The sequence below is a fragment of the Candoia aspera genome, chromosome 11 (genome assembly GCF_035149785.1).
Source record: "Candoia aspera isolate rCanAsp1 chromosome 11, rCanAsp1.hap2, whole genome shotgun sequence".
Classification (NCBI taxonomy): domain Eukaryota; kingdom Metazoa; phylum Chordata; class Lepidosauria; order Squamata; family Boidae; genus Candoia; species Candoia aspera.
The window spans coordinates 3,577,564-3,603,978 of NC_086163.1; the positions used below are offsets into that span (position 1 = coordinate 3,577,564).

The 26,415-nt window shown below is 47.6% G+C and overlaps 1 protein-coding gene across 5 annotated transcripts in view; it reads right to left on the minus strand.

Moving 5' to 3' along the window:
• Positions 1–10,484: 10,484 nt before the first annotated feature.
• The window catches only part of WDR59 (WD repeat domain 59), a 50,270-nt gene continuing 34,339 nt past the window's right edge, over positions 10,485–26,415 (minus strand). For 3 of the 5 annotated variants that reach the window (XM_063312870.1, XM_063312868.1, XM_063312869.1), the window contains 8 exons: positions 18,405–18,538; positions 16,480–16,561; positions 15,747–15,859; positions 14,649–14,787; positions 14,472–14,544; positions 13,690–13,813; positions 12,382–12,524; positions 10,485–11,719 (listed from right to left, as the gene is read on the minus strand). In XM_063312870.1, coding sequence (XP_063168940.1) covers positions 11,484–11,719; positions 12,382–12,524; positions 13,690–13,813; positions 14,472–14,544; positions 14,649–14,787; positions 15,747–15,859; positions 16,480–16,561; positions 18,405–18,538 — 1,044 coding nt within the window. In that variant the 3' untranslated portion in view covers positions 10,485–11,483. Of the gene's footprint in view, positions 11,720–12,381; positions 12,525–13,689; positions 13,814–14,471; positions 14,545–14,648; positions 14,788–15,746; positions 15,860–16,479; positions 16,562–18,404; positions 18,539–26,415 lie in introns of those variants that run through there. The other 2 variants (XR_010068608.1, XR_010068609.1) reach the window with 2 other exon arrangements.

The window sequence follows — 26,415 nt, forward strand, 5'->3', positions numbered from 1 at the left end:
TTAGTACTGCGAAGATCAAAGTAATTGTGTTTAACAGTTTGATCTAGTGGTGAAGGCAACGGGCTAGAAACCAGGAGGCCGGGAGTTCTAGTCCTGCCTGAGGCATGAAAGCCAGCTGGGTGACCTCGGGCCAGTCCCTTTCTCTCACCCAAGAGCCAATCAGGCGTGGTATGAGAGTTCTAGTCCCGCCTTAGGCATGAAAGCCAGCTGGGTGACCTCGGGCCAGTCCCTTTCTCTCACCCAAGAGCCAATCAGGCGTGGTATGAGAGTTCTAGTCCCGCCTTAGGCATGAAAGCCAGCTGGGTGACCTCGGGCCAGTCCCTTTCTCTCACCCAAGAGCCAATCAGGCGTGGTATGAGAGTTCTAGTCCCGCCTTAGGCATGAAAGCTGGCTGGGTGACCGTGGGGTTGCTGTTGTGGGGAAAAGAGGAGGAGGAAGGAGTATTAGGTATCTTCGCCACCTTATTTATATAAATAATAAAGGCGAGATAGAAAATAAAAAAACAAAATGGAATGAACAATTGCGAGTTATGTAAACAGTGAAAAAATTGAGCAAATGTGCTTACTAAAAATGGGAAGAGAAATTTTAAGAAATGCTCATAAAATGTAATGAGTGATGTGTGATCTCTTACAAGGAACGTGTTAAAAGAAGTGAAAATGGCTGTATAGAAAAATGTGTTTGCGCCTGCTTTGTTATACAGAAGCAAGAACTGGGTCTGTCAGGAGATACAGTACATAAAACAAGTTGGATGCGGCGTGTGGTCCAAAATGAGATAGGGTCTAGATTGTTGTTGTTTATTCATTCAGTCGCTTCCGACTCCTCGTGACTTCATGGACCAGCCCACGCCAGAGCTTCCTGTCGGTCGTCAACACCCCCAGCTCCCCCAGGGACGAGTCCGTCACCTCTAGAATATCATCCATCCACCTTGCCCTTGGTCGGCCCCTCTTCCTTTTGCCCTCCACTCTCCCTAGCATCAGCATCTTCTCCAGGGTGTCCTGTCTTCTCATTATGTGGCCAAAGTATTTCAGTTTTGCCTTTAATATCGTTCCCTCAAGTGAGCAGTCTGGCTTTATTTCCTGGAGGATGGACTGGTTTGATCTTCTGGCAGTCCAAGGCACTCTCAGAATTTTCCTCCAACACCACAGTTCAAAAGCATCGATCTTCCTTCGCTCAGCCTTCCTTATGGTCCAGCTCTCACAGCCATATGTTACTACGGGGAACACCATTGCTTTAACTATGCGGACCTTAGTTGTCAGTGTGGTGTCTCTGCTCTTAACTATTTTATCGAGATTTGTCATTGCTCTTCTCCCAAGGATTAAACGTCTTCTGATTTCCTGACTGCAGTAAGCATCTGCAGTAATCTTTGCACCTAGGAATACAAAGTCTTTCACTGCTTCTACATTTTCTCCCTCTATTTGCCAGTTATCGATCAAGCTGGTTGCCATAATCTTGGTTTTTTTGAGGTTTAGCTGCAAGCCAGCTTTTGCACTTTCTTCTTTCACCTTCATCATAAGGCTCCTCAGTTCCTCTTCGCTTTCAGCCATCAAAGTGGTATCATCTGCATATCTGAGATTGTTAATGTTTCTTCCAGAGATTTTAACTCCAGCCTTGGATTCCTCAAGGCCAGCTTGTCGCATGATGTGTTCTGCATACAAGTTGAATAGGTAGGGTGAGAGTATACAGCCCTGCCATACTCCTTTCCCAATCTTAAACCAGTCCGTTGTTCCGTGGTCTGTCCTTACTGTTGCTACTTGGTCGTTATACAGATTCTTCAGGAGGCAGACAAGATGACTTGGTGTCCCCATACCGCTAAGAACTTGCCACAATTTGTTATGGTCCACACAGTCAAAGGCTTTAGAATAGTCAATAAAACAGAAATAGATGTTTTTCTGAAACTCCCTGGCTTTTTCCATTATCCAGCGGATATTGGCAATTTGGTCCCTAGTTCCTCTGCCTTTTCTAAACCCAGCTTGTGCATCTGGCAATTCTCGCTCCATGAATTGCTGAAGTCTACCTTGCAGGACCTTGAGCATTACCTTACTGGCATGTGAAATGAGTGCCACTGTTCGATAGTTTGAACATTCTTTAGTGTTTCCCTTTTTTGGTATGGGGATGTAAGTTGATTTTTTTCCAATCTGATGGCCATTCCTGTGTTTTCCAAATTTGCTGGCATATAGCATGCATTACCTTGACAGCATCATCTCGCAAGATTTTGAACAGTTCAGCTGGGATGCCGTCGTCTCCTGCTGCCTTGTTATTAGCAATGCTTCTTAAGCCCCATTCAACCTCACTCTTCAGGGTGTCTGGCTCTAGCTCACTGACCACACCGTCAAAGCTATCCCCAATATTGTTATCCTTCCTATATAGGTCTTCTGTATATTCTTGCCATCTTTTCTTGATCTCTTCTTCTTCTGTTAGGTCCTTGCCATCTTTGTTTTTGATCATGCCCATTTTGGCCTGGAATTTACCTCCAATGTTTCTAATTTTCTGGAAGAGGTCTCTTGTCCTTCCTATTCTATTGTCTTCTTCCACTTCTGCGCATTGCTTGTTTAAAAATAATTCCCTGTCTCTTCTGGCTAACCTCTGGAATTTTGCATTTCATTGGGCATATCTCCCCCTATCACTGTTGCCTTTTGCTTTCCTTCTTTCTTGGGCTACTTCTAGTGTCTCGCAGACAGCCATTTTGTCTTCTTGGTTTTCTTTCTTTGGGATGTATTTTGTTGCCGCCTCCTGAACAATGTTTCGAACTTCTGTCCAGAGTTCTTCTGGGACCCTATCTACTAAGTCCAGTCCCTTAAATCGATTCTTTACCTCCATTGCATATTCCTTAGGAATATTAGTGAGCTCATATCTAGCTGATCTGTGGGTCTTCCCTAATCTCTTTAGTCTGATCCTAAATTGTGCAAGAAGAGGTTCGTGATCAGAACTACAGTCAGCTCCAGGTCTTGTTTTTACCAACTGTATAGATGACCGCCACCTTTGGCTGCAAAGGATGTAGTCAATCTGATTTCGGTGTTGTCCATCTGGTGAAGTCCATGTATAAAGCCGTCTCTTAGGTTGTTGGAAGAGAGTGTTCATTATGCGGAGTGAGTTGTCTTGGCAAAATTCTATCAGCCTATGTCCTGCTTCGTTTTGTTCTCCCAGGCCATGCTTACCTGTAATTCCAGGTGTCATTTGACTGCCCACCTTAGCATTCCAGTCTCCCGTGATGAAAATAACATCTCTTTTAGGCGTGTTGTCCAGTAGGTGCTGCAGATCCTCATAGAACTGCTCTACTTCAGCTTCTTCAGCATCTGTGGTTGGGGCATATATTTGGATCACTGTGATGGTAGATGGCTTGCCCTGAAGTCGAATTGCGATCATTCTATCGTTTTTTGGATTGTATCCAAGCACTGCTTTAGCCACTTTACATTAATTATGAAGGCTACTCCATTTCTTCTGTGGTCCTCTTGTCCACAGTAGTAGATCTGGTGGTCATCTGATGTGAAGTGGCCCATTCCAGTCCATTTCAGTTCACTGACGCCCAAAATGTCTATCTTTAGTCTTGACATCTCACCAATAACCACATCCAATTTGCCCTGGCTCATAGATCTTACATTCCAGGTTCCAATGGTGTGTTGATCCTTAGAATCTCGGATTTGCCGTTCACCACCAGCACCGTCGGCCACTAGCCATCCTTTCGGCTTTGAGCTAGCTGCGTCATCATGTCTGGGGCTAGTTGAACTCATCCTCTGTTCCTCCCCAGTAGCATTTTGACCATCTTCCGACCTGGGGGTCTCATCTTCTGACATATCTCTGGTTGTACTGATCCATTTAGTTTTCACGGCAAGAATACTGGGGTGGGTTGCCATTGCCTTTCCCAGGGATCGCATTTAGTCTGACCTCTCTGTCACGACCTTCCCGTCTTGGGTGGCCCTTCACGGTTTAGCTCATGGCATCATTGAGGTGCTCAAGCTCCAGCACCACGACAAGGTAACGATCCTTTGCTGAAGTCTAGATTGTATAGGTGCTCAATGGGTGCAGACCGAATATAAAACAACCACTGAAAGCAGGACCAGGAGGTGGCTTGGTTAAAAGAATTGACGAAGATCAAGTTGTGAAACAAATATAGGAAGAGGGAATGTGTTGAGAGGAAGGGGAAGAAGAGAAACTTGCAGCTGAAGTTAACGAGATCCTCAAAAATGTGAGAAATGTAATGAAAAGGCAATGGAAGAGTAGTTCACGGAAGTGGTGGAAGCAAGGAGAGGAAGTGTTTAGGGTACTGATTATGTGCCATCAAGTCGTTTTCGACTCCTAGCGATCACATAGGTAGATTTTCTCCATGACGGTCCGTCCCTAACCTCTTCTTCCAAGTCTGCCAATGGTGCCCCCATCGCCACTGTAAGCGAGTCCATCCACGTTGCTGCTGGTCGTCCTTTTCTCTTTCCTTCCACCTTTCCCAGCTTCAGAGCCTTCTCCAGAGAGCTGCTGGGTCTTCACATGAAGTGTCCGAAGTAGGATAATTTGAGCCTGGTCATTGGTGCCACGAGTGAGAACTCTGGGTTGATTTGTTCAGTGATCCATTTGATTGTTTTCTTGGCTGTCCACTGTATTCTCAGGAGTCTTCTCCAACACCAAGGTTCAAAGGCATCAACACTCTTCCTATCTTGCTTCTTTCAAGTCCAACTTCTGCTTCCATAGAGTGTCACAGGGAATACCGTGGCTTGCCTGATTCTGATCTTGATGTAGCATGGCATTTTAGTATCTTTTCCAGGGCCTTCATTGTTGAGGTTTTCCTACTAACAATTAAGACTGCTATTGTACCTAATCATTTTGGCCCGTTGAAGAGGTTGTATTTGATTGTCTCCTCGCACGTGCTTCATGCAAATTGCCTGGGGGGAGGAAACCTGCCGGACTTGTTTCTTACTTCCTCTTTTTTTCTCTGCCGGCAATGTAGCCAAGCAAGGCTTGCTCCAAAGGGGAGCTAAGTCCTTTAAATATGTTTTGCTTTTGTTTTGCTTTCTGTAAATAAATTATTTTTATAGAAATGCTTGGTGTGTGACTTTTCTGATCTCTCCTGGGCTAAAGGCTTTCCCAGCATCTGCCAACATTCATGGCTGCTCCACCAAGTGCTGGTTTGTGGCGTATTTCTTGACAGCTTGTTCCTTTACTGTTGATGGTTGGCCCTAAAAGGCCGAAGCTCCCCACCACTTCAGTATCTTCATTGCCAATTCGAAGGCTGGTTGTTCTGCCTGTTGTCATCAGTTTGGTCTTCTTTATATTTAATTTTAGTCCCATTTTTTCACTGTGCCCTTTGACTTTTAGCACTAAGATCCTTTGCGTTTTCAGCTACCAGCGTAGTGTCATCAGCATAGTGCAGGTTATTGATGATTCTTCCTCCAGTTTTAAAACCACACGGACCTGTGCAGCTCCTGTGCAGCTTCCCTTAACATCTATTTGGCATATCAGTAGAATAAATAAGGGGAGAGTATGCAACCTGGTTGCACTCCTTTGCCAGCCTGGAGCCAGCCTGTTTCACCATGTTCCATCTGGACTCCGGCTTCCTGTATATACCGTAGGCTTCTCATGAGGACAATGAGATGTTCTGGGATTCCCATTTTTCTGAGCGCTTTCCACAGCTTTACGGGATCAACGTAATTGAAGGCTTTTCTATAATTGATGAAGCCTATATTGACTTCTTTTTGGTATTCTTTGGCTTTCTCAGTTATCTAGTGGGCATTAGCAATAATGTATTGCTTTTTCGAAAGCCATCTTGAACATCTGGCATCTCCTCTTCCATGTAAAGGTCTAATCTGCATTGGATGATCCTAAGCATTATTTTGCTAGCGCGTGAAATTCAGGATATTGTGCAATAGTCTGCACACTCTGTTAAGTCTCCTTTTTTGGTAGTGGAATGTAGATTGACCTCTTCCAGTTTTGCTGGCATAGCTTGTTTAGAGCTTTGGTTCTTCTTCTGTGGTTTGCTGTATTTCAGTAGATGCTCCATCCGTTTCCGTAGCTTTTAGTTTCAGTGGATGATCCTCAATTTCCAAAATCGTGAGGGGAGGGAGGAAAAACTTCCCATCCATGTTTTCCACATTAGGAAGAGCTTTATATACAAAGGTAAGTACTTAAAACCATACACCCCTGGCCGTATCTGAACACCCTTTCTAAAGTCCGGTTGCAACAGTGCCAGATTTCTTCTTGGGATGGAGACAAGCTTGCAACCTGGGGTTGGCTCTGGCAGGTTTCTTGCCCATTGTTTGGTACCCAAGCACCCCTCTCCCCGTTGTCTTCTAGGAGTCGTTCAAGCAGTCCCTCCACAGAACCCCAGCAATCCCAGACTCCGGACCAGAGGTGCTTCTTCTGCTTCCAGCTGAAATGTCATTCCAATCTACCCTGCATTGGATGAAGCTCCAGGCAACCACGAGGCTGACCAGGAAGAGCCTAACGTTCTCCCATTTCTCCCTTCCTGGCCCCATCCCCTTCCCATCCACGAGTTTCAGGGAAGCCCATGCTTAGGGAGTTTCACCCAAGGAAAGACTGCAGAATTCCCCACAGTTCAGGAAAGGGCCGAAACACCAGCATTCCCTTCCCCAACCAGGTGCCTTCTGGATGCACTGGACTGGAGATGAGGAGTGGGGAGCTGAAGTCTTAAGACATTTGCAGTAGGGATTAAACAAATTCTGCCAAAAATTTGGGGGGTGGGGTGGGGGCAAGTGAATTTAGGAACTTTGCTCCAGCATACCCAGGAAGCACCGAGAGACCTTCTCTCTTCTGCACGTGCGCTGGACTTCTTAAAAGAAGTTTAAAGAGACTTCCAGCCTTGCAGTAATTCCAACAAATGTCTGGCAGACTTGAAAAAAACAGACCAGCCAATGAAATCACTGCAGCCTGATAATCCAGGGATTTTCAAATTGTGGGTCAGAACCACCCTGGGTGTTGTGAGCAATTTAGAAGAGAGTCCCAGTTTTGTTTTGTTTTTAAACTTGACCAGCCTTTCATAGGCAGAGTGGGAGCCCTCTCAGCATTTGCTCCGTCCCTTAGTTTGAGAAGCCTTGCAAGAGAGACTAAAACGTAATTGTTAAAAATGAGTGGTGTATCCCTTTCTGGCCCAACCACAATCGCAATGAAATCATTAGCATGTCCGTGAGAGAGGCAGTCCCAAAAGTCCCTGATTGTTTTAGAAGGCGCTGCCAGAGCTGCAAAGTTTGACAATCCCTAATTCCCTTCAAGCCAGGGGCGCAGATGGGCCAGTCACGGTGTACCAGTGGTTGGCCTGGGGTAACCTGGACTGGGGGGGGAGGAGGTTTAAGTGCTTAACATTCATTGAGAAGTTACGTTTTTTATTCCACTGAAATTATCCTTCTATATAAAATATGCTCATCAAAGCAACGTTAAAAAATAACTTAAAACAGGAACATCTGAATTGCTTCCCCTCCCTCTCCTTAGCTCCCCCCCTTGCTTCACCTTTTCTGCCCCACTGCTGCTCAATCCCTCCCTTGGCCGGAGCCCGGCAGAAGGCCCGTGGGCCCCCCCAGCGTCTCCCCTCCTGCTCGCCTGCCTTTGCAAAGCCCCACCTCATTAGTGCGCGGTCCTCGGCAGCGACAGGAGATGGAGTCTCATGTGCAGGCCCGCAACAGCCACTGTGCTGCTGCGCACACGTGCAACTTAAGAGGGAACACTGTCTGTGAGAACCCCTCATCCATAGAAGACTGAGCGAACTAGAGTGGGTCGAAATGACACACAGACTCCTCTGAAAACAGAAGGCCCTCCCTTTGAGAATTCTCATGAGACTACACCTGCAAGATTCAATAAAGCATTTGGGAATTAGAGAACATTGTGTGATGCAGGAAAGGATGTTAGAAAATATATTACCCCCACAGATGGGTGCTGAGGAAAAATGGTTGAATGGCAAAAGCATGATCTTTGAGTACACGTCATACTTTAAAATTCCATCTAGGCCTTAAATTTTACATAGGCCTTTTACAAAAGTTGAGTAATGGCTGTAGAACTGTGGCTGTAGAACAGGATGGCTCTTATTTAGGCTTGAGGAACCTTCAGTTTTTGAATTTTGATGTCTTGTCCTGCTCTGATAAGCATTTCCTTAGTACATTTCACTTTTTTACAGGTAGTCCTTGCTTAATGACCGTTCAAAGTTACAACAGCCCTGGAAAGGGTGCTTTATGGCTCGTAAAGCACTTCCGGCTGCCGTGAAATGTCGCACCGCTGCCCCTGTGGTCACGTGACCACATTTTGGGCATCGGCAACCGGCTCACGTTTATGACCAGTTGCCAAGCACCCTGCGATCATGGGATTGCCATTTGCAATCTTCTCTGCTGGCTTCCCCGGATAGTCAGTGGGGAAGCCGGCAGGGAAGGCTGCAAGCGGAGGGGAGGGTGGGGAGGGGAGGGGAGGGGAAACCCTTTGGCAGGCTGCAGGAACAGGGCTCAAATCCTGAAGGTTTCTGCTTCGTTCCTGCAGCCCCACCAAGGATTTCCCCTCTGTGCACGGAAGGGAGGGGAAACCCTTCAGCAGGCAGCTCTTTCGCACTGTCCGCTTCACGACCCAAGCGATCGCTTAATGACCACAACCGGGAGTGCTGGGATTGTGCTCATTGAGCGAAGCAGTCACATAGACTGTCTCACTTAATGACCAATTTGCTCAACAACCAAGATTCCGGTCCCAATTGTGATTGTTAATCAAGGACTAAAGTGCCGGACAGGCATTCTGGGTAGTCCAGTTCCTGTGGATCGCCCATCAGTCACGGAAAAGATCAAAGAAAAGCAGAGGAAATTGGGAGCAAACTGCAGCCATGGAAGGCAGGCATGGGAGGTAGCATTTATTTGGGTAACAGAGTGCTTTGCAATTGGGTCTCCTCCCCCCTCCAAGGCATGGTTTGGGAATGGGAACCCCCCCACTTCTGCTGCAATTTTGTGAAGAGGCCCACAACACGGTCTCAGCATTGGACAAATACCACCCCTTTTCTAAAACATCAAGAATGCCATGTTGTACACCAATAATAATAAAGCAACAACAAAACAAAAATCCCTTTTTGAAAATGGGATTCTGGCTGTTTTCACAGGATACCAACAAACAAAATAGCCTGAACAGCTTTCACTGGGATTTCTGATCCACCTCACAACCAACCCACTACATATGAAGTTGAAGCTGGTTTCTAATTGCCAGTGTGTTATTTCAGTGAAAGTTCACAAAGGAGCTTGCTCAGGACACTAAATAAAGGTCTCATGTTTCTATTATCCCTGCAGCCCAACCTAAGCCTGGGATCCCTCATATTATATCTATTCTTCTTCAAGAAAAACACAAATGGTCTCCAATGAACGCCATCATTTTGGTGCAATGCGTGTTCGGTTTGTTGTAATAGTGGCCAACAACTACAAGTAATGAACTGGAGCATGAAGCTATCTGAAGGTTTGGACCATTGCAAGGCCTCTGTCCAAGGGCCCAAGGCAGGGTGGTGCTCTACAAGAAAGACAAGAAACCAATCTGGCCCCATGCTTCTTTGGCCTTCCTGAACAAAGAACGGTTGCTGAGGACTCCACCCTCAGTTGAACAGTCGTGGCCCATGGAAGTCATAAACATGCACGCAGGAGGCTCCACCAGGAGACCGTTGAATCACAGATGGCTCCCTGCTGGGTCCAAAGTAGCCCAGCTGGGTGCACCCACACCAGTAAATGCCAAAATTAATCTTAAAAAATTAGGAGCTGGGTCTGCACACTCCATAATACTCCTAAGATCACTCCTGGAAATGAGGGTGCATAAGACCTTCTCCTGGACATCCTACAAAGTTCCAAGCAAGCTACAGCTTATTTGATGGGGCCCTGGAACCAGGCAAGATAGATTTCAAGTCAGTTTCACTCCTAACTCGTTATTGGAAGAAAACTGTGTGTGTCCATACCAATGTGCATCTCTTGGCACGCGCCAAGTTTACTGTGAGTCTGCAACTCCAGGCGCAAGTGGCTTCTGCCATCTACTGGTGAGAATAAGCTGTTGCTGCTAAGGTCTAGGCCTCCGGAGGAAGAGAAGTGCTATTTTTTTAAATATGTTTTTATCCCGCCTTTATTATTTTTATAAATAAGGTGGGGAACATCCCTAATACTGCTTCCTCCTCCTATTTTCCCCACAACAACCCTGTGAGGTGGGTTGGGCTGAGAGAGACTGGCCGGCCCGTGGTCACCCAGCCGGCTTTCATGCCTAAGGCGGGACCACTAGTTTGCTGAAAGGGGCACTAACGGGCCTTAATAAATCATAAATCATAAACGTGTGCAATGACAGGTGGCTAATTTTTGAGTCATGTTGGGGAAGGAAGGAAGGAAGGAAGGAAGGAAGGAAGGAAGGAAGGAAGGAAGGAAGGAAGGAAGGAAGGAAGGAAGGAAGGAAGGAAGGAAGGAAGGAAGGAAGGAAGGAAGGAAGGAAGGAAGGAAGGAAGGAAGGAAGGAAGGAAGTTTAAGTCTTCCCCCAAATCTACCAATAACTTCAGAGGCTGCAGAACAGGACAACTTTATCAAATGTTCTTAATTATGAAGTGAATATACAAAAATACACTTCCTCAGCTTCAAGGCTTGAAGGAAATGGCATGACATAGTCTCTCTGCTTCAGAGAGGGTCAGCAAACCTAAGTCCAGGCACCAAAGGATCTAGCCCAAAGCAGGAGGGCTCAGTCCAGATTCCTGTTGGTACCCGCAAAGAATGTATACGATTGCTGGCTTCCCCACATCCATTCCACCAGGTTCGACTGCATTTCACCATCAACAATAAAGGTAGCTCAATCCTGAAATTGTTAATCCAAAGCCAAATATTGGCCCTGCTGTTTGAGAATCCAAGGCCCCCTTTCTTTAGAGAGCCTGCTCCCACATTCATCAAGCTAGTCAACTCCAGTTGAGCAATTGCAGCTCAACCATCTTTGGAAAAAGGGTACTCTTACAGTGGCAGACGAAGAAGGGAGTGAAACACCTGCCACGGGACAGGTGAGAAAGTCCATGCTCCAGTCAGACACCGCCTTCTTCCCAAGGGACAGGCCAATTAATTCAAGCAATCCAGCCTGCGAAGACAGAAGGCTTTTCCGTGTCTTGGTAAAAATCCTCTGTTCACTCTGACCTCTTCATTTAATACCAAGACCTTTGAAGTTAGTTCAAAGAAGCAACAATAATCTAACTGAACAGAAGTCTCCTGGAAGCACTGAATTCCAAGTGCATATTTTGTGGGGGACTATTATCCATCCCTCTGTCGTGCAAGAACCTTTCATCACGCCAAGTTGTTCTCCAGCTTCAGTCGTCTCTTCTCTTGCACTGTTAGGACAGAACACCCTCAAAAGGGTTTGGAATCACTAGCCACTGCGCCTCACTTCTGCCAAAGAGTGTAGAGTGTCCCTGCAATCGAGAAGACCGGCCATCCCCGTCAGAAGCAATCTGGGACCTTTGTTCCCGATCAGATGAAGCTCATCTGGACCAGGGGTGACCCAAGTCAGCTGCTGAAGATGCCCCATCAGAAAGTGCTCTCCAGCAAGCAGTGGCAGCCGCAGCCAGTGGGACACACTTCCTGGGTGCGGAACCATTCCATCATGTGGCTGGTGTGTCCTCCGTGACCACAGGTCAGGCAGAAGTTGGATGAGCCCCGCACGGCCACGTGGCAGATGGCACACTGGAATGCAAAGCCTTTGCAGATGGCACACTGGATGCCACGCACCTCGCTGCGGCAGTAGCTGCAGTAGACGCCAAACTCTGCCAGGGGAGCGAGAGAGAGAGGGGTGATTGGAGGGGGTGCTACAACTAAGGCCAGGTAAGTTAAGTGGGTGTAAATCCACACACTCAAAGGGGACGCGATACAAACATGCTAGTAAAACGACCGACAATCCCTCCTTTTCCTTGCTTTGTTGCAAAAACAGTTACGTGAGACTGAGCAACGCATCGTCATCCACGAAGCTCCTCTCATTTCAGCGACTGGGAACGGGGTCCCTGTGGGCTTAAGGCTTGTGGAAAGGGCCACCTGAGGGGCTTCTATCAGAGACTCTGACACCACCATTTTCCTGAGCTTGAAAAAGGGGAGGGGAGGTTCAGCATATGGAGAAACTGCTCACAAATTTCAAAAACTGGAAAAGGAAACCACGCAGAGGTGCCTGGGAACCTCTTCGTCCCTCCTTGGCTGCCCCCATTTCCTGCACCTGAACCTGGGAGAGGAGCCCCCCTCTTACTGGATCGGCGCCCTCCATAAACGTCCCTCTCTGGCAAAGAGTCTAAAGGGGAACTGACCGGGGCGCAGAACAGGGGGTTTGACTGAGAACTGTGAACTGGAGCCCCTGCGGCTCTTCCCGTGAGAACGGTGGGTCCTCCCGGTCCCCTTAAAAGAGGGGGACCCCGTCAGAGACCTGGAGGCTTCAACTCACCGATCCCTTTGTGAGGATCGGGGGGGCAGGACACAAACTTGAGGACCTCAGCACGTTTCTCTCGCAGGCCCCAGCGGTAGAGGATTTCTCCGTAGCACTTTTTGAAGTCGTCGAACTGCTGCGTGTTGGCAGGGTCCAGAAGCCTGGAGAAAAAGATCTGCTGGTGGCCTTTGGGTCCCTCCCTGCGGTGGCTGGGCTAGTCCTCTGTGGGGTTTCTATGGGCTTCCCTTTGCATGACCCGTTTTCTCTTTGCCCTGCGTTCTGCCCTTCTGTACGAGTGCAGGAGCTTTGATGGTTTTTTTCCTACGGGTGGCTCATGAGTTTATTTATGAGTTTTAGAGTTTCGCTTTTGAAAAGTTATTTATTTAATGATAAAACCTGTTACTCGTTATTTAATTATAAAACCTGTTCTGGAGGTAAAATTTTAAAAAAGATATCCCTGCATCTTTATTATTATAATTACATCAGTACTGTTGCAACTACCCACAGTACATTTACAGCCACCTTTTCTTTAGGGGCATATGGTAGCATACATGAAGAAATCCCCTATTTTTGACCACCCACAACCTTGGGAGGTAGGCTGGGCTGAGAGCAAGCAATTTGCCCAAAGTCACGTTTGTTTCCGTGCTGAAGGAGGGCTGAATCTGAGAGGCCCCAATCCCAGGCATCTTCACCACCCCACCAAAGCAACTCAGATGAGAGGGAAGCTCTGCTTCTTCAGTTATCTGGTCTTTGTGTTATTCATGAAAAACTGCTTTGAACTGAGCATCTTTACAAACAACTAAAAGAATTACTGGGCCAGGTTGAGATCTGGGTTATCGTAATTGTGTAAAACTATAGGGCAATTTTTTTATCTGACCGGCCTGCAAAAATGTAGATGCAGCACCAAGTTCAAGAATGTACAGGTTCCCAGCTATAAAGCCCAGCACTTCAACCATTCTCTCTCACAATGGGAAATGTTTGTGCTTGTGCAAACGCTTCTACCCAAGGGCACCCAAACTAATGATATTTAAAGGTGTGAATTATGTGGTGGACAAGAACAGCAAGAAAAAACTCCTTCCAGACCATGTACCTTTAAGAAAGGAAAATTAGGTTCCAGCTCCTAGGCAGCTCAAGATGTTCTCATGACTCAGCCACAGTTCCTTATGAAGCCTACAACTAACCTGGAGGCATGGGAAGGCCCTAAAGAGTTCCAAAATCTCAGCAGCCCCGTTCACCCCTTTATGACATCCCAAAGAGGTGGGGGCTCTCGTACTGGCTCCCGGTCTCCACCCAACAAGGCAGCTGAAGGTGCCTGGCCCCTCCCACCTTTTATTCCTGTCGTGCTGGTCTTTCTCTCGGTCCCGGGGATCAGCATACACCAAGTTCCCAAGGCGGAAGTCATCAGGTGAAGATTCAGCCCAGCCTAGCGTGTGCTCCATCTCTTTGCTGGCTGCAAAAGTCAAAAGCTGATTAGCTGATCCCAGAAAGGGTGGTTAACAGCAAGGACTGTGCCAGGCTGGGAGAGGATCCCCCAGCAGCAAACACACCTGTGCCAAAAGCTGTAACGCAGCCCTTCTAGCATTCAGCACCTCAAGCAATGTCAAAATAAACAGCTCAGCCTTAAAGCAGGACAGGAGCAAATGTTTCTAAGCAATTTTGGAGTGTATTTTAGGCAGTCAGTACAACAACAGACGATCCCTTTCCCTTCTTAACTAGGCAGATTTTTTTTAAAAAGAACCATTACTTGATGGCAGCAGGCATTTCTTCAGAAGAAACTTTCTTGCCTTCCAAGATGGTACGAATTAAGTCGCATGAGTGCATTATCCAAAAAACACATCTGCACTTAGGCAACCATGGGCATGATCAATTGATTGCTAGTAACATTAATGAATCCTTTAGATAATTTAACCTGGAATGCCTTTAACCTAATGCCATCTCTCCTTTTCAAAAATGTAAAATCTACTTATAAGACAACTAAGGTACTCACAGCAGCTTAAACTACCCCAAGAGGTGAAAACCTACACCTGTGGTTGTGAATGTTCAGGGCCCCAAATATCACAAGTGTGAAGACCTCTGAGGTATTTCCAAGGTGGCAGATGTGTGCCTACCTATATTCCAGCTGCTGGTGCTCAGGCCAGGGTCTGACATGCTGGAACAAGAGCCTGAGGAGGTAAAGCTGGGCTGTTGAGGGCAAAACAAGAAGAAATGATGTCAGGATGTTCCCCCAAATGGGACAAACTGGGCCGGGGAGGTGGGGAAGAGCAGGAATGCAAATCCATTCATACATATCGGCTGTGGCTAGAGGGGCGCTGAGGAGCAAGCCCTGTGGGATTCAGGATGCCCTGGGGTCTGGATTGGGCCTCAAAGACACTGCACAGCATAGCCAAGGTCTGGACATCATGGAGCTGGCAATAGTGTGCTAACCTGCAGAGGGGAAAGAAATTATGAAACAGCCCTTAGCTAGTTACGGATTAAAATTTGGAACAGGGATGCTGGCTTTTCTGGTCTGCTGATGACAAAACAATAGCTAACTATGACACTGGAGAAAAATATTGCATGCACACACACAGCAGCTTTCTGCCTGTAACTCACTGTGTCTCAGCTGAGCAGATGGGGCAAGCATTCAGGGCAGGAAGAGGGATCTAACTTGATCGCTCCCCGAAAGAGGAAGGCTCAATATCCAATTGCTGAATTGCTTCTCAGTGAACCTAAGCCCGGCCTCCCAGCTGAAGGGTACATTATTGCGGGGAAAGGAAATAGTCTACTTTCTTAGGCAAGTGCAATAATTAGAATTCTTGTCCGTGATTACCCCTCATTGCACTTGGAAATTTCTCAACCATTTTAAAAGCGTGGAACACCAAGAGTCCCAAGAAGCGAAACGCTAAGCCTAATAGCATTTTTGCCCTACAAAACGCCCTCAAAACGGACCAAAGTTAAATGATTTTCTGGCTAAGTAAGGCAGGGTATGTTTGAGGCGCGGCAGGATGGGGTTAAGGAGCCTGGGGGGGGCACAAGTCAAAACGTGAGAAAGGCCCAGCAGAACCAATTTTACTGCTTGCCCAGCAACCAGGCTCTAACGGAGAGTTTAGATGAAACTGTGTTTCAGGGAGGGGGCGCTGGGATACATATATCTAGGGGTTCTGTGAGACTATAAAAAGGTTCACTCAAATGCAGCCAGTCTTCTATTAGAACAGCTTTGTCTCTTAATCAGGGTTCTGGGATATATATGCAGGTAGTCCTTGATTAACGACCACAGTTGGGACCAATCAGCTAATGCCGACCAACTTCCTAGGAAGTGGATCAAGAACCCGGCCCCGCGCAGATCTCCCCCATCAGAAAGTGGGGCAGCTGCTCTCAGTGCCTCCGTCCCACTGCCTCCTTACAGAGACTCCAGGAGCTGGCGGCCAAAAGGGTGCTGGGCCCAGGGGGTCTCCAAGTCTGGGTCAGCGTTGGGGTCAAGGCAGAGATCGGTCGCCACCGTGGCCAGCGACCAAACCTGGAAGAAAAGGCCATGTCAGAGGCAGCCAAAGGCTTTGGGCAGCTTACAGCATATACAACCCAGCACCCGAACCACAACCAAATTTCTAATCGATTGAGATCCCCCGAAGCAAAACCAGCATAAAAATGATCACAATGCCCTGTACGAAGCAGAGGCTCAGCAGATGGCTGAAGGTGGTGTTGTGGGAAAGGGAGACCAATTAAATCCAGGGACGCTGCTTTGAGAATCTGCTGCAGTTTGCAAGTGATGTTCCACTCCACTGAGAGAAAGGGGCAGGTTGCTAGTGGAAGAAGAGTCAGCAGACCGTTCACCTTTTCCCAGCTGAAAAAAACTCTCGTCTTCCATCCATCTCCATTCCTCAAACCCCTGAACTGGACCAGATCCTTGCAAAAGGAAGCTAGGGGGGTACGGGGGTGGGATGGGGGGACACACTAGGAAGGCAAAAATCAGTAGGCGAAGGCTCACTATGGGTGGCAGGAGGAGATGAGAGGGAGAAGGGACTTTCCCCTTAAACCATGGTCTCCTGCCCCTTTTCAGTGACCCCCCAGCTCAAGATGGTCTCCAGACAGTCCTGGAGTAATGGACTGTAATGGACAGTAATGGAGAAGGAGAGGCACCTGCAAGAGGTCTCTGCGTCCCACCGTCAAGGCTGAGGCTGCGTTCTTCTGGCAGGTCTCCTGAATATCCGCCATGTTTAGTCTGAAAGAGAAGAGGTGTGGCTGATGGATGCACGGCCTGTTCTCATCCGCAGAATCACCAGCTGCCAGGTGGAAAAGCTAAATTTCTCGGCACCTAATCTACTGGGGAAAAAAAAAGACAACCTAGGGGAATGCTTACATTAAGCAATGTATTGTACGTTCCACATTGTGTAACAGAACATACGGTGTTAGTTGGACTTACACAGCATGCACAGGCGGTCATAATTAAACTTTTTCAGGGTTTTGGCTTAGCAAGCCATGTGAAATTAGTCACTGCGGTTAATAAATAGGCTTTTGTGGCTTACTGTTCTGAGTGAGCCCAGCCAATTCCCGTTTATGCAAGACACCTCACGGCTTATATCATGTGCAAACCTGTCAGTAACATCAATGAGGCAGGTAAATCAGAGGATTTCCCTTGTCTGTCCTTGCCCAGATCTTTCTTTCTTTCTCCCCCCGCAATGCTTCTGCTCCCCAATGCTTTACACAGCCAGAACTCTTTCACAGCCAGAACTCAACAGATGAGGTTCTTGGATAAAGTCTGCCCCCAATCCCTCCATGAGATTTCTGTGAGATGGGCGGCTATACAAAATGGATTGATGGATGGACGCCACCAAAGCACTGGCCATGAGCCCCATTTCCTCTCCCAGCAAAGGCCAACAAATGGCGGATAACATCCACAAAGGTGTTTGGGTGGTTGCATCTAAATGTATCAGCCAGGCATTAGAAGTTTCCAGCTCACAGATGGCATCTAATCCATGGACCAAGACATTTAGGCCCTTCTCCTCCTAGAACACTGCCCTCAGATTCCACTTTTTCTGTTCCAGAAAAGGAAACACTTTGATGAGCAACTGGTTGAAGGACAGAACCTTTCACTCCTCTGCAAGGCTTCCAAAGAACTGTATTTGTGGCCCAGAGACCATTTGGAAGCCCCCTGACACATGGAGGGGACAGGAACTGGGGCAAGTGTTTTAGAATGTAGGAGGGAAGGGGGTGATCCTTATTCCGCCCAACCCTGCAATTTCTATTTTAAAAAATCTACTTGTGTTTCAAGTAGACACCACAAAGAAAAAAACTGTCACATTTGTGAGATGGGTGGCTATATAAATTCGATTGATAAATAAAGTAAGTAAGTAAGTTAAAGAGCAAAGCTGCAAACTAAAAATGTTATGGAAGGAAAGAACAGGGGTCAGAACTGTGGTGAGTCGTAGCGATAAGAGCTTATTCACTAGAAGCCCCTGAGAGAAGAGATACCAACAGGAAGCCAGAAGATAAATCCAAAACTTCATCTTCTTCAACTGTCAGAGGAGTTGTGGTAACCCCAGGAGAATGAACCCCGGGGCCACATCTCCAAAGGCGGCCTTCTTTAACGCAAGCCTGCATTCCGAAGGGCTTCGCTTTCCCCCAGCCAGAAAACCCACGTACAGCACAGAGCTCTATGCAGGTTTAATGAGGGGTCTACTTTTGAACGACGGCAGCCCTGAACCCACCACAGGCAGCCGGGCAAGCTGTTTCTTGCGAGTGTGTGACAAACTGAAAAGGGGGAAAGATTTACATAAGGATGGGCAATGAAGGGCCACTCTGAGAAGGGAACGTTCTGGAGAACTCTGTTCTGTTTCTCCCCCTGGCCTTCCCTTTCTGGGGGCTGTTGGGCAGCTTTGAGAGGCCACTCCTCTGAGCAGAAACCAAATGGTTTGTCCTCAGACAGATGAATTCTCGCCATCCCGAAATTTCGGAAGACAAGTCATCCTGAGGTCACGCTCCTCTGCCCATTAGGATGAGATAGCTGTGACTTCCTCTCCCCCTGCTCCCCCAGGGGTCCTAGCACGAATTGCCCAGGTACTCACATGTACATCTCCCCTAACAATTTATGGACAGGGAGCAGGCAAGAGATGTCCTGAATGATGACTTTTCCAGCTGCTTTGATTGGCCGGCTGCCGGCATCCGTCCCCTCGCGTTTGCTCTTCCATCGCCTGGATTTCTGCAGGAGGAAAGGTTTCTGTTAGAGGTGGGGAAGGCAGGGGAGGAGTCTGAATGCAACACCTTCTTCGAGAGCAGGAGAGCTTTGAGAACGGAAGCCTCTCTCCAAACTCTGCCCTGCTTAACCAAACAAGAGCAGCTAGTGAGCTGAGGCTTCAGAAAAGGCAGCCACGACAACAGCAGAAACAGAGGGAAGGGCCGTGGTGTTGGCGGGGGGCGGGGGGCCTAGAGAAGGGAGCTAAAGCAGGAACACAAGAATCTCAAACCGAGTCACGCCACGGTCCAGTTAGCAGCGGGTTGCCTAACCTGGGTCTTTTCCAGCCCTCCTTGGAAACACCCCAGACTGACCTTCTCCGTGCAAAGCATCTGCGGTACCACTAAGCTACAACTTTCTCTGGAAAGAACAAGAGAGTGTCTGTATAGGCTGGAGGACAGGATAACTTTCTGGTTGCCAAGGACAGGGCTGTCCACGGAAGATACGCTGCAACCTTTCCTAACTACCGCAGTGTGCTGGGATTGTAAGGAAGCACTCCAGCGTGAGAAACAAGAAGCCACACCACACAAGAACATGGCTGTTTACTAATTCTGGGTCGCAAGCAAATGGCTATGGCTTATAGCAGTGTTTCTCAACCTCAGCCGCTTTAAGATGTGGGGGTTTCAACTGGGAGTTCTGGGAGTTGAAGTCCCCACATCTTAAAGCGGCTGAGGTTGAGAAACACTGGCTCATGGCATCAAAGACAGGATCTGCTGGTCATTTTACTCATCCCATTGGCTGGATTTCCCACATTCTTAGATCAGTTTCCAAAACCCCTAAGGGGGAGGGGAACGCATGAAGAATAGGAGGGGTGGCAGCTATATACCCATGTGCTCTGTGGGATCCCATAATGTTTTGACATTAAATTTGCAGAAGGTAGATAAATGCCTTATAATACGATGAGTCTCCCAAATGGGTCAACGTGTTCCCCCAACCGGTCAAAATTATCATTTTTCACAGGGTGGGAGGCAGGAGGCACAGATGGGGATAGCAATGGGTGACTTCCCATTCCTGTTCTCACCCTTAAAAACCTGCAACAAGTCAGCAAAATGTGGGCCAGAACAACAATCCCCTAAATGGTGATTTCAGGCCATTTGGGGATGGGGAGACCTGCAGCCCTATTCCTAAATTTGGTTGTCTTGCCATCAAATTTTGGCAGTGTGGTCCTGAGATACGGGGGTGGTTTGCAAACAGGAGGCCAGGGGCCTCTTATTCCCACCTTTGGGGTACGAGTAGATTATATTTTCAGGCAAGTCCATTATGAGACTTGCAATAAAACTCCTATCTGTGCAAATTATTTACATTCAAAATGAGGACTCAGTGCATCTCCCACAGCTTCGTCTGCGATGTACAAATGTTTGCTGCAGACATTAACAACACATGCAGGCACATAAAAGCTTGAAGTTCCTGTATTTACACAAGCCATTAACATGCAAAGCAGTTTCCAGACTGGAAAAGAATGTGGAGAGGGGAAAGTTCAAACTGTGTGTGCTTGTGTCACCAAGCAACTTCCACCTCCGGCCAGATATACAACAGTGCTGAAATCTTTGGAGTTCGTGGCCTGTGGAGAAGTTTCCTGCTCTGAAGAATGAGAAGTTCAGCCATCAGGATGACCTCAGAGGAGGAAGTCATATGGAGTGATGCTGGCATCTTTGGCCATGCTTAGAGTTTATGCTTCTCTCTTTTTTTCAGCATTTATGGAGCTGAAATTCTCACATGCACCTTGTGGACCATGCCAGGAATTGGTTAGATGTTTCTGCAGTCCTGTACAGGAAGGCAACTATGCCCCTTGGTTTGTGAATGTGCAGGCTGGTGTGTATTTTATGCTTAAAAGAGAGAACGAAGCAAAACATTGCAATTTATCTCATCTTTTGCAAATCACATATATTTGCATGTTTGTAATTCTGAATTCCTGTTCCACCTGACAAACTCTTCCATATTTAAGTGACAGGAAGGTGATTCTTAACTTAAGACTGTCTGCCACAAAAGGAAGATCAGATCCAAAAAAAACCACCTGCCACTCTTACTGTATTCTCAGCAAATCTAACATAATCCTACGAGTTTAAAAGTAAATTGTTTGGGGATTAAAGGGGCCTCTCAACTCAACAGAGTAAATCCATCAGGCACTCAGAAATTTCATGAGGTATCATGCACAAGCTTTTGAAGATGCCTTGAAGTTAAAAGTGGTAAGAATATTCATTTAAATCAAAGCTACGAAGTCAAAACAAATGCATCTGTTAATACTTTTTAAATTAGGTGCTTGCAATTGGCCACTTCAATCTTTAGAAAATAAAAGCCACAAGGGCCTCATAACACAGTAATGGTGGGAGTAGATTCTCCCTCCCACTTACCCCCTAAAATTCCTCCTCCAACCAGTTCCTTAAAAATCAGAGTAACATCCTCTCAAATCCTAAAACTCCTGGAACGGTTTCTCTTCCACAGTAAAACATTCAGCACTTTTAGCTGTTCTGCAGGCAGAGCTGTCACCTGGACTGATGGGGAGCTATTGCCTCATACAGCCAGAAGCATCCACTTTTCAGCAACTAACTCTGAAGCAGAGCCCCGGACCGCATTGGCCAGCAAGCATCCAGCATGATATGGAAGAGTGGAGGGCAGCTGCAGCTACACAGACTGGATGATGGGCAATGGCACTAATGCCCAGCTGTTGGGAGGGTGCAGAGGAAGACCAAACATCAGAGACCTAGAGCTGCCGCATCTTCTACGATCAGGAAAGTTGCATTAATCTATGACAGCTGAATATCAGGAGTCCGGTAGCACCTTTTCTGACCCACAAATTTCATTTAAAATGGTTATGCCTTTTTAGAAAGCGGTGAGGTAGAAAAGGTGCTACCAGGCTCCTTGCAACTGCTAGCATCAGAAAAGGGACGCCGCGAGATGGGTTGCAAGCGGGAGCCGCACTCTGCGAGCACATTGTCAAACTTTGCCCACGCCGTTCATGGAAAGAGACAACCAGAACAACAAAATTATGGATTGAGACATGGAGCCAGCCCAAGAATAAGCCACTGACCGCTTTGTAGCAACCAAGGAGGTCTTTGCACAATCAGCAGAGCAGGACGGCCTGCAGGCACGCACCATGTCCCCCCGCTGCCTACAACTTCTTTGAGGAGCAAGAGAGAGGTGAAACGTTGGGATGCCTCTGGGCCAGTTTGGATGGGGAAGGAATTTTGCCTTAAAGACCTACGCAACCTTTTCTGGACTGGAGTGCATTTGTGGTTGCCTGCAGCTGATGGGTTGCTGGCAGAGGCTTAAGGAAGCAAGCTTAGCCCCCAAAGAAAACTCATCCCAATGTTTACAGGGGATTTAAGAGTTAAGGGATACAATGAGTGCCTTCAATTTCTACACGGCTGAATGTTCCTAACACCCCAAAACAGGGAGGGGGGCATCACAAACAGTTGTTTGTGTGGTTAACTTACCCACACGGCCACTCCTGTAAGATCAGAGTGATTCACCAAAAAGATAGAGAGACCCAGCCCGCCGTCTCGTTCCCAGTCCCAGCTTGCGGCCCCTCTCCCTGCTGAGCTGTCTTCGTGAAGAAAACACGGACTCCAGGTGGCTCACCTGGGCAGAAAAACAAGCTCTGCCGTAAGCTCTTTGCTGCCACTTCTGCCCCAAGCCCACCGTAGGGAGAAGGAACACGGTCTCCATTCCTCACAGATCACACAGAAGCCGAAGAGAGTGAAAACTCCTGTCTTAGGAACCTGGGAGACAAATGGGATTCTCACTATGAGCTGCCCTTCCGACTACTTTGGATAGCTCACAGGCCCACAGGAGCAAGGGGGGCAGACAAGGACTCCAGTGCTTGGATTGTCCTGGAAGTAAGAAGCTCACTGCAGATTCCTCCAGGACTGACCACAGACTAGTACGTTCCATCTCATCTTCTCTTTCACACAATTTTCCACATGAGCATTTAAATTATTCTCAGTCTGGACAGTTGTTTGTTCATGTGAACCTGCTGATGGCCTCCATGTGTGACCTCCCCTTTTCTGTGGAACTGCCAATTCCGCACCCCCAAAGTATCATTCCTTGCCTGAGGAACATCTCAGAGGAAGAGGACCTGGATTTCAAGGCCATCATTTGGGGCCCAGAGTGTGGCTGGATTGGTACAACCTGCTTGACTAGTTTAAAATGGAATGGGCACTTCGTGCTTCAGCATGCTTGGCTATAGCCTATTGCATGAATTGTGTTCTAGAAAACCCAGATGCAGAGTTAAGGGTGCTGTGTGCATCCTGCCTGTATATGTTACACACAGAACTGACAACTAATTAAGAAATATGCCCAATACAATTACAAATAGGGTATGAGCTTGGGTGCAATTGTTACACTGAAAACAAGTAGCAAAATAAAACACACAGAATCCTACCACTCTGCATGAACAAAACTGCTCTCCCTTACAAGAAATTTGACATCATTAATCAACATTTAGGCCAGCTTGAAGAACACAGTGCTCTGGATTCGGTGTTCTGCGTGAATGACTCAAATTTGCAGACTCTGCAAAACGTCTTCCCAGAGGAAGAGGTGAGGAAGTCTATAGCCACTGGAGTCCCACTCTTAAAACAGCCAGAGATCTTGAGCTTCTAAGCGGCACCAGGTACCTCCCCACGGGGCACTGCAGTTGCAACTAGGGGACTCAAATTGCTGTAACAGCGATCAAATCAAGCATGGCAGAATAAGAATCTTCAGAGAGCAGATGAAGAAAAGGCACATCTGTCTTCTTCTGAATTAGGCCAGGATTCAGATTTCACCCAGGGGGTTCCCAGGCCACCATTCTGTCTCTTTACTAGCCCAAGTCTTTACTAGCCCAGATCCCGAGGGACCATTTTTTAAAAGTTGCCTAATACCAATCTCTGGAGAGAAGGGAGCCCTTACCCAGATTTATGGTCCCCTACCGCCCTGCTTCCATCACAGCCAAACCGTAAAGCAAAGCAAACGTTTTGTCCCAGAGGATGTATTTGGAATACTGAACGCACGCTCCAAACAGTTGCACAAAATGCCTGCCCTGCCACTGTCGGTGCAGCCAGTCACGAAACGCTCATTTATCAGAAGATGATAAATGCTCCACCACCGCCCTCTCACCCCACAGGTTACTTTGACTTTCTGGCCTGGTGAACATGCTTCCAAATAAAGCACCGGCCATCCTTATTGCTTAAGGATGCTCACCGGCCCTGGAAGATCCATCTTCTCATCCCAGTCCAGCATTATGCAAACGCGGTTCCCCCCGCCTCCCTGCAAGCTGAGTCTCTTCCCTCCACTCCAGTCCAGGTTACGCAAAGCCAACCGAGTGGCAAGTTATTCTTGGGCCCGTGAGGAGCAGACAGAGTTAGTCAAGGGCGGCAGGGACACAGCACACAGTACCGGGAAGTCGTTAATCGCCTGTATGGACCAACGCCGTCTGGCAGAGCAAGGAGACATCTGCATGAGAATGTTACGCCCGGAAGAAGGAAAGGAGAGCCGTGGAGAAAATAAGAGAAAGGGAGAAAAGAACATGCAGCTGAGAAACTGATTTTAAGGGTCAGGAGGCTCCAAGCTGCAGGAAAGCGAAGAGGGCAGCTTCAAAGCATGGCCCATCGGGGAACACTCCCTCCCAGTGGTCCTGCTGTTCCTTTTCAACAAAGCAAAAATGGAAAGAGTTCCCCAAGAAGCGTATCCTTTGATACAGGTAGTCCTCGCTTAACAACCATCCATTTAGTGATGGTTCAGACTTAAGACAGTGCTGAAAAAATCAACTTACGATCAGTCCACACATTTACAACCAGCACAATGTCCCTGGTCACGTGATCACAATTCGAGCTCTTGGCAACAGGTTTGCATTTATGAACATTGCAGCATCCCGTGGTCACGTGATCACCATTGTCAACCTTCTTCTGGCAGGCAAAAATCAATGGGGAACGATCAAGTGGTTCGCTTAACGCCTGTGACCGCCACAAAAAGGTGGTAAAATTGGGGTCAGATTCACTTAATGACTGCTTCACTTAGCAACCAAAATGCCAGTCCCAATTGTGGTCGTTAAGCAAGGACCACCTGTAGTCAACTGTCCCAGGTTACAGGCAAAAGGCCCCCCCAGTTCTGCCAGTGACTTTCTTAAATTGAAAGGTCACAGAGCATTTTACTTTCAAACTATAAAAGTGGGCTGGACCTCCCAGTGGACAGCAGGGAAAAGGAGGGAACTGCAGTCTACCAAATTACAAGCCATTTCTGGTGGCTTAATTTTCCCTTTGCAGGGGAACCGAGAAAGAGAAGAGGGAGCCTTTGCTGCTGAGATTAAGCCAATCTTTTCCTGCAGGTTTGTCTGTGACCTCCATGCATTCCTCTCTGCTTTTAGTCAGAAGGGTGCATTCAGAACTCCCAACAGGCCAATGCGAGCTGCTTCCCCGTGGTCAGAAAAACAGGCAAATGACTCTGAGAGCCCACCCACAGGACATGTATGACTGAAGCAGAGGAATGCCAGGCTATACCACCCTAGATACCACTTTCTCAACCAACAATGAGATATACAAGCTTTATTCTGCGTAGGAGACTTGTACCTGAACATTAAAAAATATGATCCCAGTTCTAAAGTGGTACGATCAGGAATATTTTCGTTCCGGTTCCAAGCAGTGCATCCCAACGAAGTCCTGCTTACTAATCACTGTGGCTTGAGCCAAGCTTCTCTCTGACTTTGCCCACTGGGCCACAGCTCAGCTCAGGATGGAGCACCCGAGGTTCCGGTACGGTGCGTCCCCAGCCAAGCCACCTCTCCAAAGGATCTTAGAAGGTGGAACCAGTCAAAAACAAACAAAGGTGTATCTCAAGGCCATTTTACTGACTTAACTGAGGATCTTATGTTCATATGGGTGGAACTGTAGGTGACCCCCAACTCCCGCCATCCCCTGCGCCTTATGACTTCCTAGGGCATGTTTCTGAGGTCTCCAGCAGCCGGTGGCATGGCAGGAAAGAGGCTGTACTGCTCAGAACTTGGAGCTGGAGGTTTCCAGCTCAACACACGATGCGCTGACTGCAAGTGTACAGTAAGTTGTCAGCGCAGCATCTCAGATGCTGCTTTCCCCTAAGACATTTCCCTCTCAGAAGGCGGCATTTTTGCACTGCATCACAGACCTGGTCAAAGCCGCCGCTCTTCAGCCACCAGCTTTGTGCGATGCTTTCCATGACTTCAACGTGGCCTTGCATTATCAGCCAAAGCAAGTCCCAAATCACAATTCTTAAAAGAGACTCCTGCACTCTCTCTTGACCTCACGTGCTTTAGAACAGCTCACCTCCAAGACTGTTTTTTAGGCCCAAGAGATGACGGGACCCTCCTCTCTGCCCTGTCCCAACAGGTAGTACGAAAGGACCCCGCAGCCCTTAAGATGAGACTCCAGCTTTCTTGCCACTGCTGGAATATTTGACCTAGGCATGGCCTTCAGATATGTCCAGGACAGACATTTTTGTCTGAATGTTTGCCCTGGGATACCTACAGTATACTGACAGCAAATTGAGCTATTCAGTCTAAGAAGTCAACAGTGCAGTTTTCCATATTCAAGGAAGTAGAAGAAAATCCGTGTTGCAGCCTTTGCAACTGAGATGGACCGCGGCTGCCAGCCATCCAAAATGGAAGGTGTTCTCCGGCCAGTAGCTTCCTTTGTTCCCAACGGGGCTGAGAAGCCTCCCGTGCCTGCGCCCTCTCCACCACCACCAAACAATCCAGTCAACGGGGACCACTATAGAAATGCTGGCGCTGTCCGCTTGGAAAAACACGGACGAGTTCTCAGAACACAAAGCAGAATTTTCCTGGCAAAGAAAAGCCTAACAGGGGAGCCCAATTAGGAAGCAGCCACTGTGGCCAACGG